Below are 20,175 nucleotides of genomic sequence, written 5' to 3'. Positions count from 1 at the left end.
TTCTCACCCCTTTCCCCGTTATTTGTTAACTGAAAGTTATGGCTTTAGCGTGCACTGTTATGTCCCTCAGCACCACTTGTGCTGCAGACCCTCTACCTCAGTTCCTGCGTTACTTCCTGGCAGCCTGTTTGTTTCCGCCCCACCTTCCCCTAAATTTGTCACTCTAGGCCTGGTATTCTATTATTATTATTGATTTACATTAATGGACTACATTTTTTGTTTGTTTGTGGGCCATTCCCAGAGGAGGTTGGGGCTTACAGTTGGCTCTGTGCTCAGGTGACTCTTGAGGGGATGGGGGACTATTTATGGTGCTGGGGATCAAACCTGGGTCAGGCACGTGCAAGGCAACTGCCCTGCCTGCTGTCCTGTCACCCTATCCCCGAGGGACAGTATGTCAGTATAGCCCTGTGTTGCTATTGGTAGTTGGTTTTTTGTTAGAAGAGGGATGTGTGTAGGAATGGTGTTTAGAACCTGGATTGAGTGATCAAGTTCTTTATCTGCCTCACTACACTTAGATGTCATGAATTCTTCCCCTCAAGGTTAAGTTGAAAGGCAGGTTGATGGGGATAATGACATTTATAGAGGAAGTAATCTTTTCTATGTTCAGGAGAGAGCTTCCTTTTCTATTGTATTTCATTTTACTGTACTGTGTCTATAATGAAGGGAAATTTTCAGTGACTTGAAATAGTTAATTTTATTTTTGAGTTTTTTCTTGGTGGGAGGAAGGACAGGTGGTAATGTACTGAGCTTGCATCCCATCCCCTCAGTTACCTCTTGTCAATTTTACGTCACAGTAAGCAGTGCTCCTTTTGGCTCTTTCTAGTTCCCATCATGAGTGTTATATATGGGAGGGCCTGCCTTGAAGGAGAGTTACAAATGGATGTTGGAAGCCATAGTACAGGACACAGCTCAGGCTCATTTTTTTTGAAAGAAATGTAGAGGGTAGGGAGAATATGATGCCTATTTACCTGACTCCTAACTGGATTTCCTGCTGCAGGGGTAATAGGAGGCATCAACCTTCAGTTCATGTCTACATACCATGTACTTCATTTCAACTGGGAAATGGAACGTGTCAGTGGCAGGCAAGCAGGGACCACTGATCTTGCTGGTCAGTTGCTTGATGCTTCCTTCTGTCCTTTATTGACTGGCCAACAAATGGAAAAAAGAAATAGCTTCCTTGTGCTATTTATTGCTGTGTGTCCCCCTAATCCTTGTTGCCGGCTTCTTGGGATTTGGGCCTTTCCTCATCCTCTCAAAAACGATTCATCTTTGGTCTCAATTTTCTAGACTGATTTCTCCTCAACAGTACCTTTGGTGCTAATTATAAATGCTTATTTTTTGCGATCTTCAGAATCACGTGATCTTCTTGGCTGATGCCTGGGATACCATATTTAAACTTTGCATCCTGGGTGCTTCTTTGCTCTCTGTAATTTGACGCTCATTTCCAAAGGACCTCTAGGCTAATTAAACTAAATGAATTCAAGTCAAATTATTGTCAAGGTAAAGGATTGGCTTTACCTCCCTAGTTAGTAACTGCATGCTTTCTTAAGAAAAGAGTAAATTGAGTGATAGCACAGCGGGTAGGGCGTCTGCCTTGCACGTAGCCAACATGGCTGACCCGAGTTCGATTCCTCTGCCCCCCTCGGAGAGCCCGGCAAGCTACCGAGAGTATTCGATATGCCAAACACAGTAACAACAAAGTCTCCAATGGAGACGTTACTGGGCCCGCTTGAGCAAATCGATGATCAACGGGAGGGCCTTTACTTTACTTTACTTTTAAAGTTGTTTCTATGAAGGACACTTGAATAGGAAACTGCCTACTTTTACTAGTAAAAAAATGATAAACATAAGCATAGTAAAGTCTGTGATTATCATACTTTTTTTGGGTTGTGAGGTGGACTTGGACCACACCTGTACTCCTCAGGAACTATTCCTGGCTCTGTGCTCAGGGAACCATCTGTAGTGTCAGGGATTGAAATAGGGTTGGCGGGATGTGAAGCAAGTACTTTAAGCCTACTACTATCTCTTGGCCCCCATTATCATACTTTTCTAATTAATCCTACATTATGGGGGAAATAATTGTTTGAGGTGTTTTAGTCTCAATATGACTCATGTACACACTAACATAGCTTCAACAAAAGAAATGTCTAACTGACCTCCTCTGTGTCAAAAAAAACAACCCTCACAAAACCTTAAACACACAGTCAATTTTCCATATTTTAGACATCAAAAATGTGGAACATAGTATTGGAAAACTTGTTTTTAAATAAGAATCATTGAAACAATGATGCTATTTAGTGTTAGAATTCACTGGGGCAGCTTTTCTGAAAAGATGTATTTTTAATAGCGGCAGAATAAGCAGCACACTGTTTAGTTCTGAGGGCACACCTATGTTTTAGAAGTATCTGCTTGGTGGGAAAAAAATTATCCTATCTTTCCAATCTTTAGCTTCGTGGGAAGCAGCTTTAAAAATGTCTGAGGTTTGCCAGGAGTGATTCCGCACACAGATGGGTATGGCCTAAACTTCTACTACCCTCCAACAAAAATGTTCTGGGGCCAAGGATATAGTAGGACCTAAATGTATGAAGTGCTTCGTCTGATCCCCTGCACTGCAAAATAAAACCAAAGCAAAAAGCCCCCAAGCACAAAAAAACCCCAGATGGTTCTGATTGTTTGAGCTTAAAAAAAAAAAAAAGAAAGTGTGGTCTCTGCGTCCACATCACAACCTGCAACATGTATTTTCTCTCTGACTCATTACATTTTTTGTAAAAAACTATTTTACCTTGAAAAGAGAAAGAAAAATTGAACAGCTGTTCACTAAGGTGAGACTCAAACAAAATAGATGTATTAACAGCTCATACTTTATGATGTGAAAAGGTCTCTGAGTCATTTCCAACTTATAATTATAAGAATTAAGAAATTCATTGTTTACCATGAGAATTGGAATAAGTCTTTCGATTAAGAGTTCATTTGTGTTCTGTTGTCATCTCTAGTCTAAATTTAAGATAGTTGAAGCCTGGAAATAGTTCACCTGTCTAAGGCTTTTCATTTGAAAAACAGGATTATTCTTGCCATCATTGCTTAATAAGGCTTAATTGTGGTTATTTCCATATTTGACCGTAATTTCAGCCATCTCATAAGGAGTTCAACGATTCTAATTTCTGTTTCTACTATTTTCTGAACTCAGAAGAATTGTAAGAGTGTATAAAAATGTATTATATTTTAATTTTTGGCTCACTGAAAGAATCTTGTGCAGAGGCAATAATTATTCATTGATATTTCATTATCATGCTTTATGATGATTTGAATGAAGATGGATATCCTTTTAAATATAGTATAGCTCCTAATTTTGTAATCAAGCTATAAGTGTTTGTATCATTGTATGTAACATCCCTCAGCAAAAGCCCATCTTACATAATTTTAAACATATTCAACCAAATATTAATTAGTGCTTTGATGTTCAGTCATCTTGCTAGTGGCACGGTGCTGTTAATTAGATAAACTATGGCTATTGAGTGCAATTTTATGTTTCGAGTAGCATTTTGAATAGTTCAGTAAACCTCAAGTAACTGGAGGGCTTAGGGAATGGAGTGTTTTTACTGAGTTCAATTTTCTTATTAAGTGAGGGCTTGTTTGGAATCTTATTAAAAATTCCAAAGTAAGTTAGTATTCTTTATGAATTCGATTCAGTTTTTTCCCTTTGATTTAGTATTTCTTAGTAAATGCCAGGGCCATCATGCAGTTGGAAAAATTATTTCTCTGCTGCATTTTGTCCTCCCTTACTAGTTCTGAATCATCTACCTGAGTCACCAAATGTCTGTAGTTATTTATGTATTGTTGTTTTAGAATCAATTTTCCGACCAGCTCTCTTTGTTTCCCCCTATGTTCCTGACTAATCTCACAATGCCTCCTGAGTTTCTTTACTTGGGTATTCCATTGGCATTTCAAACTCAAACTCAGTGTGGTTAAACTAAACCCACAGCAGCCTTGACCCTGTTCTTCCTCCAGGATTCTGTTCCACTGGCGCACAACACTACCTGAGGGGGAAAAAACTGAGAATCCTTAAATCACGTCTCTTTCAGCTCTTCCTCATATACCAAGATCTGTCAGTCGTAATAAGCAAACCATCAAAACGTTTGTCTATACAATTCCTCGCTCTTCTGCCCTTCTGCCAATCTTTGTCTCAGTTTAGCATCATTCAGTCTCCCCTGGATTATGTAAGATCCTTTTAGACAGTCTTCATCCCTTTAAGCAAGATCTGTCATCTTCTTTGGAAGCCAGAGAGCAAATCTGAGGAGTTACTTCCACTTTCAAAACCCTTTAGAGCTTTCAGGAGACGACCAGTGGGGGTTTATCAGCTTTGGTTCCCCATTCTCCCTCTCTACCTCTGTTATTTCTGTCATTCCTCCGCTCCTTAGTTACTTTCAAGGCCTGCTCTGGGGTTCAGACATTTACACATTCTATTTTCCTCACCTCCCTGCTCTTGCTACATTAGTGTGTATTCTTCCTTTTAATGCCTTCGTTTATTTTGTTTTTGGCGGCCACACCCAGCTGTGTTTAGGGCTTATTCCTGACTCTGTGCTTAGGGTTTACTTACTCTTGGCTCTGTGCTCAGGGATCATTCCTGTCAGTGCTTGGGGGACTCTATGGGGTGCCAGGGATCGAACTCAGACTGACCATGTGCAAGTATCCTACCTACTGTACCATCTCTCTGGACCTGTAGTGTCTTTTTAGATCTCATTTTCCCAACTTGTGCCAGCACTGAAGCACTAGAAACAGAATAAGACTCCCTTATTTAGTTTAGTTCACTTTTCTTGCACTGAACTTGAGTTTGAAATACACATAGGTTGCATTTACTTAAATTTGTCAACCATGTGACAGATACCTCGGAAGTCCCTGTTGTTTGTTATTTCTTTATACTTGCTTTCCTATACTTGGTGCTTTTCCTTCCCAAACCTGTTGTCCTGCAGTTCTCTCATCCAGTTAGATTCTCCATTGTGATCTTAGTGGTCCACATTTATAGTAAACAAATTTAACTGAACTCCATGCATTATTTCCTTTAACGACATTCTGCGGAGTAAGATGTTTCTGTGAAAAGAAATCTTTGATTGAAAGAGTTGGGAGAGAGTCCTAGTTCAGTGACTTCGAATGCCTGCCTTGCAAACATGAGGTTTCAAGTTTGGAACTTTGTACCACTGCATATGCTGAGCACTCTCCTAAGTTAACTCTGCTGCTATGCCTGGCAGCTCCGACTGTGTGTGATCCCTGGCTTTGAAAGTGACTTTTAACCATACCACAGCCAGTTGTGTATGAGCAACAAAACAAAATGATTCCACCTCTGTTGAATAGCACAACTAAAAGATGTCTGAGCACCAGAGTGTGACCCTTGGCAAGCACGTGTGTGAGCACTACAGGGACTCCTGCCAAGCACCAGAATCAGATGTGTGACACTGCCAGACAGGTGTGTAATCAGCCATAGCAGCAACAATGCAGGGAAGGGAGGGAGAAAAGAAGAGGCAGAAGCCCTGAATTAGCAGTTTCCCCGCAATGTGCATTGTGAGTGTTATAGTTCTCCACATGCATTGTGAATGTCTGGTTGGTTTGGTGAGGGGATCAGCTGTGCATCAGTTTTCACATGTAAATATTACATAGTGTTAGCTCTTCATATTGCTTCTCAGTAAGCTTTAAAGGAGACACAGCTTTCCCCCCCACCCCCCCTTTTTCTTTTGTGGGGTGTGAGGGCACACCTGGCAGTGATCAAGGCTTACTTCTGGCTCTGCGCTCAGTGATCGCTCCTGACAGTGCTCAGGGGACTGTATGGGGTGCTCAGGATCCAACCTGGGTTGGCTGTATGTAAGGAAAGTGCCCTGTACATGCTACTGTCTCTGGCAGCTGAGACTTGGCATTAAAAAAAAAAGTTAAGAGCCTTTTAGTGGTAGCTGCTTTTTCTTCTCCAGGGCTCAGGATATGTAGTTTGTTTTCAGACCCTGTACATTTTTGAGCCTTTTGGGATATCATGTCCAACCTCATGTCCTGCTCGTCTGATGCTCATTAAATTCAGTTCTGTCAGATGAAGCAGGGTAGGTGGTTTTCACATGTTGTCTTGGTCTGTAATGGAAACTGCCTTTAGCACCATCTAGAGAAAGAATCCAAGGGAGTATTCTGGCTCATTGGGAGCACACACATTGACTTATTAGCAGTTGTTCTCCATAGGTTTGGCATTGGGCTGGAGCCATAGCACAGTGGGTAGGGCATTTGCCTTGCATGCGGCCAAACTGGGTTCGATTCCTCCGCTCCTCTCGGAGAGCCTGGCAAGCTACCGAGAGTATCTTGCCTGCACGGCAAAGTCTGGCAAGCTACCCTTTGACATATCCGATATGCCAAAAGCAGTAACAACAAGTCTCACCATGGAGACGTTACTGGTGCCCACTCCAGCAAATCAATGAACCATGGGAGGACAGTGCTACAGTGCTACAGGCTTGGCATTAGAAACCAGGATCACCATTTCTGTGCTATTCCATCTTCTACCTATTATTTACAAATCTTAGGATATTCTAAGTGACTTTGGCAACCATGTGGAAAGCAGCAAGTGTTTGAAACCTTAAAGTTATTTAATTATATTTTTGTTTGTTGTTTTTTTGGGGACGCATTTTAAGCTGTGCTCAGGGTTTACTCATAATTCTGTGCTCAGAGGTCACTCCTGGAGGGGCATGGGGACCATATACAGTGTCTGGGATTGAATGTGGGTAGGCTCATAGAAGGCAAGCACCTTACCTGCTGTGCTATCTCTCTGGCCCCTAAACCTTGTTTAGTTTTGAGCCTTAGTGACCTTCACTCCAAGCTATTTTATATTCTCAATCCTCAACCATGGCTGAGACCTTATCAAATTCTAAAACTCAGTCTTCCTAATTTTGCACTTCCCTTCTCTCACTCAGATGGCCTAAACCCTTTATGATTCTAGTAGCACTGTCCTGTAGCACTGCCCTCCCTTTGTTCATTGATTTGCTGGAGTGGACACCACTAACGTCTCCATTGTGAGACTTGTTGTTACTGTTTTTGGCATATCGAATATGCCAGAGAGAGCTAGCCAGGCTCTGCCTTGCGGGTGGGATACTGTCGGTAACCTGCAGGGCTTTCTGAGAGGGACGGAGGAATCGAACCTGGGTCAGCAGCATGCAAGGCAAACGCCCTACCTGCTGTGCGATTGCTCCAGCCCTCTGATTCTAGTATTCCTTGATATTGCCCTATTTTCTCAGTCCCCTTTTTTCCTTTTCAGCCTTCTGAGTTAATCTGAGACTAGCATGTCTGTTTCCTTCTCTACCCCATTCTGAATCACCCAGCTAAATCTCAACTTTTCATGCTTAGTCAATGTACTCTCCTATGCCATTTTGTTTTGGGATTTTCGATCACTTCTGTCAGTGCTCAAAGCTTAACTCCTGGCTTTGTGCTCAGGGATCACTTCTGACAGTGCTCAGAGGACCATATTTAATACTGGGGATTAAACAGGGGTTGACTGCATGCAGGGCTAGCTCTTTTTCCCCTATACCATCTCTCTGGCCCCCCAATCTCTTCTGGGCCTCACAGATGGAGGTGTATGTATTGCTGAAGTCGCCTGCAGTGCCTTGCAGAATGCTGCACTCCAAACTCAGATTCTCCCATTATATATGTGACCTTCATTTATATCTGTTCTTTTTAAAATGTGGTTCTCTCACTCTTTCCAACAACAGTTCCATGACTCTGCCAGGGACCACTCCTGGCAGGCTCGAGGGACCATCTGGGGTGCAAGGGATTGAACCTGGGTAGGCCACGTGCAAAGCAAGTACCTGCTGTATGATCACTATGGCCCCTATCTTGTCTTTCTCTGCATCAGAATTTGTGATCATTGGACTTCATGTCCCTTAATTTTGGTGCCATTTGAAAAACTCTCTGTTTTATTTATTTATTTTTGGTTTGGGGCCATAGCCAGCAGTGCTGAAAGGCTACTTACTACTGACCCTCTCCATGGGTGCTGCTCCTGGTGGTGCTGGGGGACTCTACTGCAGTGTGGACATTGCCGAGCATGTGCTCTGGTGCATTGAGTTTTCTCTCTGGCTCTCCTTTAAATTTCATATTCAACCTCATATCAGCTGTAAGGGGGCTACCGTATTGCTCAAATCCAGCAGTTGTATCTCCCAGCTCCTTTTGCACGTTGCTTCATTAGCTGCCTCTTTTCTTTGGTATTTTCAACTTTTCCATCTCTGCCAGAACCTTTGCTCAATTTAAACATGTATTTGACTATCTTCCTCTCTTAGGAATAACAGTATCCTCCCTTAAGTCTGTGCTCCTTCTGTTACCAATTTGTATTTACTTCCAAGCAAGCTTTTTTTTTCTTTTAAAGTAGTCTATAAAGTTTTCATGATTTCCTCACTTCTGTTATCTTCTTAGCCCACAGGAACCTGGCTTCTCTACCTGGTTGTCAAAACTGCTTACTGGGCATCAATGACTATTTCATTTTCTAGTTCCATGGGTGTTTTCAATCCTTTAATCCTTTCAATTCTTAGCAGACCTCTCTATTGTTGGGATGTTTCTGGTTTATTTAGTAGTTATTCAGTACTCCCACTAAACTTTCTCTCTGGGCACAAGATCTCCTAATACTTAACACTTTATTTTCTAGTTCTGCAATTCATTCTTCTTTCTCTATAGGATATGTTGGTATTCTGAATGTACTGCTTTCTACTATGAATAGGGGTTCTTAACATATTGCTAATGACTCTGTAAAGATCTTCTGAAAATTATAGAATCTCTTTTTCCACTTCCCCTTGGATAGGCATGTACATAGAGAGTTTAATGTAGGTGCTGCGTAGCTCAATGGTAGTCTGCTTAGCGTGTACAAAGCCCTGGATTAAATTGCTGGCACCCAAATCATGGCCCCTTACATACACAGATTAGTGTAAACTTTCATGCTCCACTAAATGCACACTGATATTCATTGTCACAGTTTCATTTGATTCTTTTATACAAATAGTTTCCAAGTTTCCTAAGTCATTTTTACATAACTTTATGGGGAGAGGCAGTTGGAAAAAAAAGAAAAAGGAAGATATGACTTTCTTTTGCTACTGTCTCCTTGCTCGGGGCTCACTCCTGATGATGCTTGGAGACCATATTTAGTTTTGGGGATTGAACTGGGGTCAGCCAATTACAAGGCAAGCACCTTAACCTCTGTACTGTCTCTCCCGCCCCAAGATGCATTATCTTTCTGTTCTCTTTCATTGCTTTGGATCATCACATCCTTGTAGCCTCTGACTCAGATCACTGAAGCAGCTTCTAACTCTTCTCTGCCTTGAGGCTTGGGCCTGTCACAATTGACTTCTTTGGAAAACCAGTTATTTAATATTATAACCTCTTCAGCTCCAGGGGCTGGTTTTATATTTCCTGTGGATACAGTCCCGACTCTTTCTTGGCACACCAGCTCGCATCTTTGAAAAAGTGCCTAAGGTATTATATGGTGTATACCTACCATGATTTGCATATCTCCATTATTGTATATACTATAAAACATATGTACAACTTGTTGTATGTACTCTTACAGTGCTATCAGTCAAGTTGAGAGTTGAACAGTTAATTGACTAAGCTGATTTAAGCTAGTTAAAAAAAATACATGCATCCTTGAGATACTTTGTTTCATTTTATTTAAAGTAAAATAGTTTAATTAAGAGAAATATATGGAGAGTCAGAGAGAGAAAGTACACATCACTGGTTGTGATAAGACAAAGAATGCTGAAACATTTTATTTCAACATAATACCTGTAAAGCTATCTATTTGCCCTCAACAGAAAAAAAAAGTATGGCCAAGGTATTTTCTTTTCTTATGTGTATCGAATTGGAGAAGTCATGCTTTTCATTTCTTTTTCCAAACAAATTTTATTGATTTGTCATTAGTTTTCAGTTATCAGTCTTGGTTAAAATGAATCCAAAATGTTGTGTTTGAATTTTTTTTTATTAAAAAAATTTTTAATAGTGAGACATCATGAGGTACAGTTGCAGACTTACACATTTTTGTGCTTGGGTTTCAATTATACAATGATCAAATACCCATCCCTCCACCAGTGCCCATTTCCCACCACCGCGGATTCCAGTATCCCTCCCACCCCCCCATTCCCCCCATTCCACCCTGCCTCTGTGGCAGGGCATTCCCTTTTGTTCTCTCTCTCTTATTGGGTGTTGTGGTTTGCAAAAGAGGCAATGGGTGACAATCATGTTTGGTCTAGAGTCTACTTTCCGCATGCTTCTCCCATCCTGGGAGGATCCTCCCAGCACCTTTATTTGGTGTTCCCTTCTTTATCTGAGCTCCCTTTTCCCCTAGTATGTGTGGTTGGCCTCCAAGCCATGGGGCAAAATTCCTGGTACTAATCTCGATCATTCTTGGGTGTTAGTCTCCTATTTTGTTACTTTATGTTCCCCAGATGAATGCAATCTTTCTATGTCTATCCCTTTCTTTCTGAGTCATTTCGCTTAACATGATACTTTTCATGTAGTACCACTTGTATGTAAATTTCGTAACTTTGTCTTTTCTAACAGCTACATAGTATTCCATTGTGTAAATGTACCAAAGTTTCTTTAACCAGTCATCTGTTCTCAGGCACTCAGGGTTTTTCCAGATTCTGGCTATTGTAAAGAATGCTGCAATGAATAAACAAGTGCAGATGTCACTTTGACTATACTTTTTTGCCTCTCTGGGATATATTCCCAGGAGTGGTATTGCTGGATCAAATGGGAGCTCAATTTCTAATTTTTTAAGAATCGTCCGTACTGTTTTCCAAAAGGGCTGAACCAGTTCACATTCCCACCAACAGTGAAGGAGTGTCCCTTTCTCACCGTATCCGCGCCAGCACCTGTTGCTTTTGTTCTTGTGGATATGGGCCAGTGTCTGTGGTGTGAAATGATATCTCATTGTGGTTTTGATCTGTATCTCCCTGATGATTAATGATGTGGAGCATTTTCTCATGTGCCTTTTAGCCATTCGGATTTCTTCTTTGTGAAAGTTTCTATTCATTTCATCTCCCCATTTTTTGATGAGGTTGAATGTTTTCTTTTTTGGAGTTCAACCAGTATTTTGTATATCCTTGACATTAACCCCTTATTGGATGTGTATTTGGCGAATATCCTTTCCCATTCTGTAGGCTGTCTTTGTTGTATTTTGGTCACTGTTTCTTTTGAGGTGCAGAAGCTTCTTAGTTCAAGATAGTCCCATTTGTCTATCTCTGTTTTCACTTGGTTGGCCAGCGTTGTGATATCTTTGAAGACACCATTAGCTTCTATGTCATGGAGAGTTTTACCAACTTTTTCCTCAATGTACCTTATGGATTCCGGTCTGATGTTGAGGTCTTTAATCCACTTAGATCTTACTTTTGTACATGGAGTTAGGCAGAGATCTGAGCCCATTTTTTTGCATGTAGCTGTCCAGTTTTGCAAGCACAATTTGTTAAAGAGGCTTTCCCTGCTCCACTTCACTTTCCTTGCCCGGTTATTGAAGATAAGATGTTCGTGTACTTTGGGGGAGATGTCAGTATATTCAACTCTGTTCCATTGGTCTACAGCTCTGCCTTTGTTCCAGTAACATGCTGTTTTAATTATTACTGCTTTCTAGTAGAGTTTGAAGTTAGGGAGGTTGATTCCTCCCATTTTCTTTTTCCCAAGAATTGCTTTAGCTATTCGCGGGGGCTTATTGTTCCATATAAATTTCAGGAGTGTTTGCTCCACTTCTTTGAAGAATGTCATGGGTATCTAATAGGGATTGCATTGAATTTATACAGTGCTTTGGGAAGTATTGCCATTTTGACAATGTTAAATTCTCCTGATCCATGAACAGGGGATATTTTTCCATTTCCTCGTATCCTCTTTTATTGCCTGAAGTAATGTTTTGTAGTTCTCTTTGTACAGGTCCTTTACTTCGTTAGTTAAGGTGATTCCTAGGTACTTGATTTTCTGGGGCACAATTGTAAATGGGATTGTTTTCTTCATGTCACTTTCTTCTCTTTCACTATTTGCATATAGGAAAGCCATGGTCTTTTGGGTATTGATTTTATAGCCTGCAACTTTACTATACAAGCCTATTATTTCTAGAAGTTTCTTGGTAGAGGTTTTAGGATTCTCTAAGTATAGTATCATATCATCTGCGAATAGTGAGAGCTTGATTTTTTCCTTTCCTACTTGGATGCTGCTAATATCTTTTTCTCGCCTAATCACTATTGCAAGTACTTCCAGTACTATATTGAACAGCAGTGGAGAGAGTGGACATTCTTGTCTCGTCCCTGATCTTAGAAGGAAGGCTTTCAATTTTTCGCCATTGAGAACGATGCTTTCTGTAGGCTTGTGGTAGATGGCTTTAACTATATTGAGGAAAGTCCCCTCTATTCCCATTTAGGCTAGGGTTTTTAACATAAATGGTGCTGGATCTTGTCAAATGCTTTCTCTGCATCTATTGATATGATCATATAATTTTTATCTTTTCTTTTGTTGATATGGTGGATTATGTTGATTGATTTCCGAGTGTTAAACCAGCCTTGCATCCCCGGGATGAATCCTACTTGGTCATGGTGTATGATCTTTTTGATGAGTAGTTGAATTCTATTTGCTAGTGTTTCATTGAGAATCTTCGCATCCGTGTTCATCAGGGATATCGGCCTGTAGTTTTCTTTTCTTGTGGTGTCTTTGTTTCCTTTTGGTATTAGAGAGATATGGGCTTCATAGAAACTGTTTGGGAGAGTTTCCGTTTTTTCAGTTTCCTGGAAAAGCTTGAGAAGGACTGGAAGTAGGTCCTCTTTAAATATTTGGAAAAATTCGCTAGTGAATCCATTTGGACCTGGGCTTTTGTTTTTGGCAAGACTTTTGATTATAGTTTCTATTTCGTTGATGTTAATAGGTCTATTCAGATACTCCAGATCTTCTTGATTCAGCTTTGGGAGATTATAGAAGTCCAGGAATTTGTGCATTTCCTCTAGGTTCTCTTGTTTCGTGGCATACAGCCTTTCAAAGTAGCCTCTGATGATCTTTTGAATTTCTTTAGTTTCTGTTGTGATATCCCCCTTCTCATTTCTGATTTGCTTTATTAGGGTTCTCTCTCTGTTTCTTTGTGAGTGTTGCTAGTGGCTTATCTATCTTGTTTATTTTCTCGAAGAATCAGCTCTTGGTTTCATTGATCTTTCGATTGTTTCTTTGGTTTCCATGTCATTGATTTCTGCTCTAAGTTTTATGATCTCTTTCCTTCTGCCTGATTTAGGCTTTTTCTGTTGATCCTTTTCTAAGATCTTGAGTTGTGAGGTCAAGTTGTTTATGTGCATCCTTTCTACAGACCTAAGATATGCTTGCAGAGCTATAAATTTTCCTCTTAATACGGCTTTCGCTGCATCCCATAGGTTGTGGTAGCTCGTGTCTTCATTCTCATTTGTTTCCAGGTATCTCTTGATTTCGTCCTTGACTTTGTTCCTGACCCACTCTTTGTTCAGCATTGAGTTGTTTAATTTCCAAGTGTTTGATTTGGTTCTCTGTGTCTGTGTGTGATTCACTTCTATTCTCAGTGCATCATGGTCTGAAAAGATGGCTGGTACTATTTCTATCTTCCTGATTCTTTTGAGATATGTTTTGTGTCCTAGCACATGGTCTATTTTGGAAAATGTTCCTTGCGCATTGGAGAAGAATGTGTATTCTTTCTTTTTGGGGTGTAAAGCCCTGTATAGGTCTATAAGACCTCTCTCTTCTATTTCTTCTTTCAAAGCCAGTGATTCCTTGCTGGGTTTTGTTCTTATTGATCTGTCCAGAGGTGATAGGGCGATGTTGAAGTCTACAGGTACTATTGTGTTGCTTGCAGTGTCCTCCTTAAAATCTTTTAGCAGTTGTTTTAAATATTTAGCTGTTCCCTCATTAGGTGCGTATACATTTAAGAGTGTGATTTCTTCCTGTTGTACATATTCCTTGACGAAGAGAAAATAGCCTTCACTGTCCTTTCTAGTCTTTTTCAAGGTGAAATTAATGTTGTCGGATACTAGTATGGCCACCCCAGCTTTTTTGCAGGAGCTGTTTGCTTGCAGGATGGTTTTCCATCCTTTGACTTTGAGTCTGTGTTTGCTCTGAGTGTTGAGATGAGTTTCTTGTAGGCAGCAGAATGTTGGTTTCTGTCTCTGTATCCATTTTGCCACTCTGTGTCTCTTTAATGGTGAATTTAGACCGTTGACATTGAGAGAGAGTATGGTTATGGGGTTTTGTATCATCTTTCTGTGCGGGTGTGTTGTGGTTGTAGGGTTTGTCTTGTCTTATAGTAGCCCCTTTAGCCCTTGTTTTAGGTTTGGTTTTGACTTGATGACTTCATATCTGAATTCTTTGTCAGAGAGGGCCCTATGGTGGCTAGCACCTACTGAGGCTTCTGGTCTTGTTTCCTGGTCGTCTCCCTGTGGCGGGGATTTGCGTTGTTTCTTCATGTTGTTATGTAGGTGTAGGGGTTAGATTTCTTGGTTTGAGTAAACTACTTGTGGCCACGCAGGCCCAAAATTAAGCCACGCCCACTTTTTAAAAGCCATGCCCACTTCTAAAGTGGCCACAATGCCATGGATACCTGGTGTGTGTCCGGGGAGTAAAGAGAGGCAGAGAGGCTCAGATCTGTTTTGTCTCCCGGTGTCCGGGGGACGCCTCAGGGCTTGCACAGTGAAATCCAAGTCCTGGGTTCGAGAAGCGGCGGGATAACTGACCTGGGTGGGTGGGGAAAAGAGACCCCCTCGCCTTCGGCGGCGGAAAGGGAGAGGCAGAGGGGCTCAGATCTGCTTTGTCTCCTGGCATCCAGGGGACGCCTCGGGGCTTGCATGGTGAAATCCAAGTCCCGGGTTTGAGAAGTGGCGGGAAAACTGACCTGGGTGGGTGGGGAGAAGAGACCAGCTCGGCTGGGGCGGTGGAAAGGGAGAGGCAGAGATGCTCAGATCGACGCCTCGGGGCTTGCACCTAAATTTTTTTTAATACTTAGATTTTATTTTTACTTAAATGAAAGTTTGGGTATAAATAATTTAAATGAAAGGACTCAAGTCAACTTTTGCAGCAATTTTGAATGCCAAATTCTAGATTTGTATAATTTTCCCCATCATTGATGTCTTCAGTTGTCTTGTTTCTATATAGTTTAAAATAAAACAATATATATATTTAAATTTGGAGGGATTTTGGAGCTACACACTGGTGGTGATAAGGGGCTATTTCTGGTTCTGTGCTCAAGTGTGGTGCTTGGGATTTGAACTGGGGTTTGCAGATAGATGCAAAGTTTTTTATGGTGGCTTACCATTGCCATAGAAATATTACTTATATCACTTGTAATCCTGTTGAATATCGATTTGCTCAAGTGGGTGCCAGTAATATCTCCATTTGTCCCTGTCGTGTGCTAGTGTAGCCCATTGGCTCTGCTCGCTCCAGGAATAAACCGTTCATTCAGAGTTTTGACGAAGCCTGACCATCTAGTAGGTAGGTGGCCACACATCCTTTTGATGTCCTGTGGAATCCAGTTGATAACAGCTCTAGTCCAGTAGTCATCTCTAAATCGCATTACGTCGTCTGGCCCACCCTGATTTTTGACACCTTGGCAAACGAGGCAGCATCCCTGATTCTTGATTGTAGCCGGAGATCAGAACTGCAGATTCCTTCTCTCACTTGAGTGAAACGTGATATTCTAAGCATAGCTCTTTCAATTCCTCACCATAGAAATAACACTGTCACTGTCACTATCCTCTTGGTGCTCATCGATTTACTCGAGTGGGCCCAGTAATGTCTCCATTGTGAGACTTGTTGTTACTGTGTTTGGTGTATTGAATACGTCAGGGGTAGCTTGCCAGGCCTTGCCTTGCAGGCGTGATACTCTTGGTAGCTTGCTGGGCTCTCCGAGAGGGGCGGAGGAACTGAACCAGGTTTGGCCGGGCCAGCTGCGTGCAAGGCAAACGCCGTTACGCTATCGCTCCAGCCAGAAATAACTCTATTATTATTTATATTTTTTAGTTTGGTTTATGTAGTATTTAATTAAGATACATACTGTGTATTTTGTGATCATACTAGTTCACAGCCAGTGAGAGCAGGAGTGCTTCGTGATCAGTATGCTGCAGCTATTAGTTCTTTTATCTGGCAGAGATGGAAGTTGGCTGTGAGTTTCTACTATAATTATTTTTACCTCTTATCTTTCTCCTTTCATTTAATGTATAAACAAGAACCGCATACTTATTTCTTAGTTTTGTGTATCATTTATCTCTGCATAGTGCTATACTTTATAGATACTCAGTATTATTTATCAGATAAATGATCAAATTCCTATGTATATTAAAAATTTGAATAATCATAAAGAATGCAAGCTTTGGAATCAATTAGTTGAGCTAGATCATTGACCCTGGAGAAAACAGAATGGGGTTTGAAACCTTTCTAGTTTTGCATTCTTACACATTTCTTGTTTTCAATTGAGGAGTAGAGGATCACAATAACCTTTGGGTTGTGTGAGGATTAAATGGGAATGTAAAGTGTCTAGCACAGTGCTTGACATAGCAAGCAGTCGATAAGTGTTAATTGTCCTGATGATGCTTATCACTAATGAGGAGAATGTGGGAATTCACTAGTTCTAACTTTTCTCATCAAGAGATTTGAACCACATAATCTGCACGTGTACTCTCAGTCCTAAAATTCTCTTCTTATAAATAGTGTTTCATGTTTGGTCATATTTATATGACAAATATATGAATATTCTTGATTTGCCAAAGTTGTAGATTATCAATAAAGTAGGTAATTAATTAGGTGATCATAACCTTGCACCTTTATAAACAAATTCTTTGAGGCTGTAAAACATTTGTTGTCCTGGAAATGCTGACTGGTTCAGCACTTTTGGAAAACAATATGGATGATTCTCAAAACCTTAGAAATTGAGTTCCCATTTGACCCAGCAGTACCACTCCTGAGAATATATCCTGGAGAGGCAAAAAAGTACAGTCGAAGTGATATCTGCACTTGTATATTCATTTCTGCACTGTTCACAATAGCCAAAATCTGGAAAAAACCTGAGTGCCCGAGAACAGATGACTGGTTAAAGAAACTTTGGTACATCTACACAATGGAGTACTATGCAGCTGTTAGAAAAGATGAAATCATGAAATTTACATACAGGTGATACTACGTGGAAAGTATCATGCTAAGTGAAATGAGTCAGAAAGAGGGACAGACATAGAAAGATTGCACGCTTCTGTGGAATATAAAGTAACAGAAGGGGAGACAAACACCCAAGAATAGTTGAGATAAGTACCAGGAGGTTTGCTCAATGGCTTGGAAGCTGGCAACGTATGCTAGGAGAAAAGACAGCTCTGATAGAGAAGGGAACACCAAGTAAAAGTTGTTTAGAGGATGTGCTCGGGATGGGAGATGCGTGCCGAAAGTAGACTATAGACCGAACACAATGACCACCCATACCTCTATTGCAAACCACAACATCCTAAAGGAAAGAGAGAGCAAACAGGAATGCCCTGCCACAGAGGTGGGGTGGGGTGCGGTGGGGAAGATGGGGTTTGGGGGGTAATACTAGGTAGGGTTAATGGGATCATTGGTGGTGGAGAATGGGCACTGATGGAGGGATAGGTACTCGATCATTGAATAACTGAAACCCAACCACAAATGTTTGTATGTCTACATCAGTACCTCAAGGTGTTTCACTAATACCAATTAAATAAAAAAAAATAAATAAATTTAAGAAAAGAAAAAAGAAAAACATTTATTGTCAAGTCAGATTCTAATAATGTGTGAAAAATAGCTCAGCTCCTCTAAGGCTGTCAGAATATGTAAGAGCGAAGGTCAGAGGTAGAGAAATTCTGAGGAGGTTGTTTGGAAGCATTAGTTAAGGAGAAGGAAGATAAAACTAAGCTCCACAAACTAAGCATTTGGATAAACTAAATTTTTTTTTTGCGAAAATCCCATTAAAATATAACTAAAGATTTATGCTGTACTCATTATCACTTTTATTATTATAAAAAGATAGATGTGTATTTGTTACATATCTAGGTCTTAGGTTTTCAAGTTGCTCACATTTTCTTCCTGAGGGAGCAGAGAGATAGGGGGTAAGGCACGTGACTGGCTTCTGCTTGGTGACCCAGGTAACTGCACCGCAGTGTCTGAGCTGTATTGAGAGCAGCACTGCATTGAATCCTCTGGGCTCACATTGAACTGCTGGCCTAGTTGGCTGTGAATTGCCTGGAAGGGTCCCTGGACCTCCTGAGCATTGCTTGGAAGCCATTCCCCAGTCCCCCAAAAATGGGGACAGGGAAAAATACCTCTTTAAAACAATGAATCTGAGGCTATTTCCCACTTTATCACAGATTTTCATTTGTTGAAAGTGATAAGTGCATTAGCAGAATTCCTTTCATTATACATCCTACGTTAATGCTCATACTTTGTTTCTATGCTGCAGCTCTCATTTAATATGGAAGAAGATGAATTCTTTGGAGAAAAAACATTCCAATATCATTGTGCAGAATTTATTAAACATTCACAGCAGATAGGTGATGGTTGGGAATGGAGAACTTCAAAGGTAAGAATAGTTTTTATCTTATTTCATGGAGGTTTTTTTCTTTCTGACATTTGTAATGGAGATGAACATTTGAAAGCTAACTTGATTTAATACAAGACTAAAATTGAACAATATTTTAAAACAGATGTCCATTTTATTACTGCAACTATATTTAATCATTATAATTAAGTTTATTAGGTACTATCTAGAAAAATTCTTAGGTGACCTGCTTTAATTTAATAGATAAGAATGCTTAGCATATTACTTATCTGAATATAAACAGATGCATCTGTGGTGTTTCAAACCATTTGTTTATATTATTAATTTTCTTAGGAAGTTACTTTTGCCCAGAGAGTAAAATGATAACAAAAATCTTTGATAACGTAATTAAACACTCACAAAATCTGAAAAATTGAGAACTATGTTAATTGGGAGCTTCTTAACAATATAAATACTGTAGTACTGTAGAATCGTCCTCCCATTGTTTATTGATTTGCTTGAGTGGGCACCCGTAACGTCTCATAACAAATTGTGAGACTTGTTGTTACTGTTTTTGGCATATCGAATACGTCATGGGTAGCTTGCCAGGCTTTTCGGTGTGGGCGAGATACTCTCGGTAGCTTGCCAGGCTCTCCAAGAGGGGTGGAGGAATCGAATGTGGGTCGCTGTGTACAAGGCAAACACCCTACCAGCTGTGCTGTCGTCCAGTCCAATATAAGTACATTACTAAATATAATTTTCTTGGTTTTTGTTCAGTAATAATAATATAAAGAGTATGTACTTACTTGTTTTCTCACATACATTTAGTAAGGTTCATGGCCAAAAAAATTTCTGAGTTCCTTGAAATCCATTTCTTAGTAGTTTTTCTCCGTTTGACATCTGATTCCTGAAGAAGTGAGGAATCCTGAATTCTCTACTGATTGATTTTGTTGCCTGTACATATCTGAAAACTTGAAGGTTTCTGTACAGATTCTTATGTTTCAGAACCTAGCTGGGAAGTATAGTTCTTGATCCCATCCAGAGTGTCAGTGGAGAGAGAAGCCACAATTTCCTGTTAGTTTATATGCTGACTTTAAGAGGTGAATGCATAGAATGGTCAAGAAATGTAGGTAGGGTTCTTTTGTTTCTTTTCTTTTTTTTTTTTGCTTTTGGGGTTACATCCTGTGATACTCAGGGGTTACTCCTGGCTCTGCACTCAGGAATTATGCCTGGCAGTGCTTGGGGGACCATATGGGATGCCGGGAATTGAATCTGGGTAAGCTGTGTGAAAGAGAAATGCCCTACCTCCTCTACTTTTTCTCTATTCCTTATTTTTATACATATTAAAAAATATTTTATTACATGACTGAATATTATATCACAGTTTATTTTCTTTCATGTAATTTTTTTCTGTTCTTATAATTGGTCTTACATTCATTAATGACATGTAATTTACTTGGGTGGATTGAAAGTTATTTTTCCAAAGGATATTTAAATGTTTTCCTTTCTGGTTTTTTTTTTTTTTTTTTTTTTTTGGTAAACACATTTCACACTTTCCTGTTGCAATTCTCTGTCTAGATTTTGTTCAAACCCATATGACTTCTTGGGAGATGTTAACAGTTTTGAAAGATAAATGACTACCTAAATCACTCATTTTC

The 20,175-nt window shown here is 40.2% G+C and overlaps 1 protein-coding gene across 2 annotated transcripts in view; it reads left to right on the top strand.

The window, feature by feature from the left end:
• The window catches only part of ATG10 (autophagy related 10), a 307,540-nt gene that overhangs the window by 11,623 nt on the left and 275,742 nt on the right, over positions 1-20,175 (top strand). For both annotated transcript variants that reach the window (XM_056112566.1, XM_056112567.1), the window contains exon 2: positions 18,440-18,559. In XM_056112566.1, the coding sequence (XP_055968541.1) occupies positions 18,452-18,559 (108 nt within the window). In that variant the 5' untranslated portion in view covers positions 18,440-18,451. The remainder of the gene's footprint in view (positions 1-18,439; positions 18,560-20,175) is intronic.

The sequence above is a fragment of the Sorex fumeus genome, unplaced genomic scaffold (assembly GCF_029834395.1).
Source record: "Sorex fumeus unplaced genomic scaffold, SorFum_2.1 ptg000018l, whole genome shotgun sequence".
In the NCBI taxonomy this organism is placed as follows: domain Eukaryota; kingdom Metazoa; phylum Chordata; class Mammalia; order Eulipotyphla; family Soricidae; genus Sorex; species Sorex fumeus.
The sequence above is the reverse complement of the archived record's forward strand: the minus strand, read 5'-3'. Positions and strand labels throughout refer to the sequence as shown.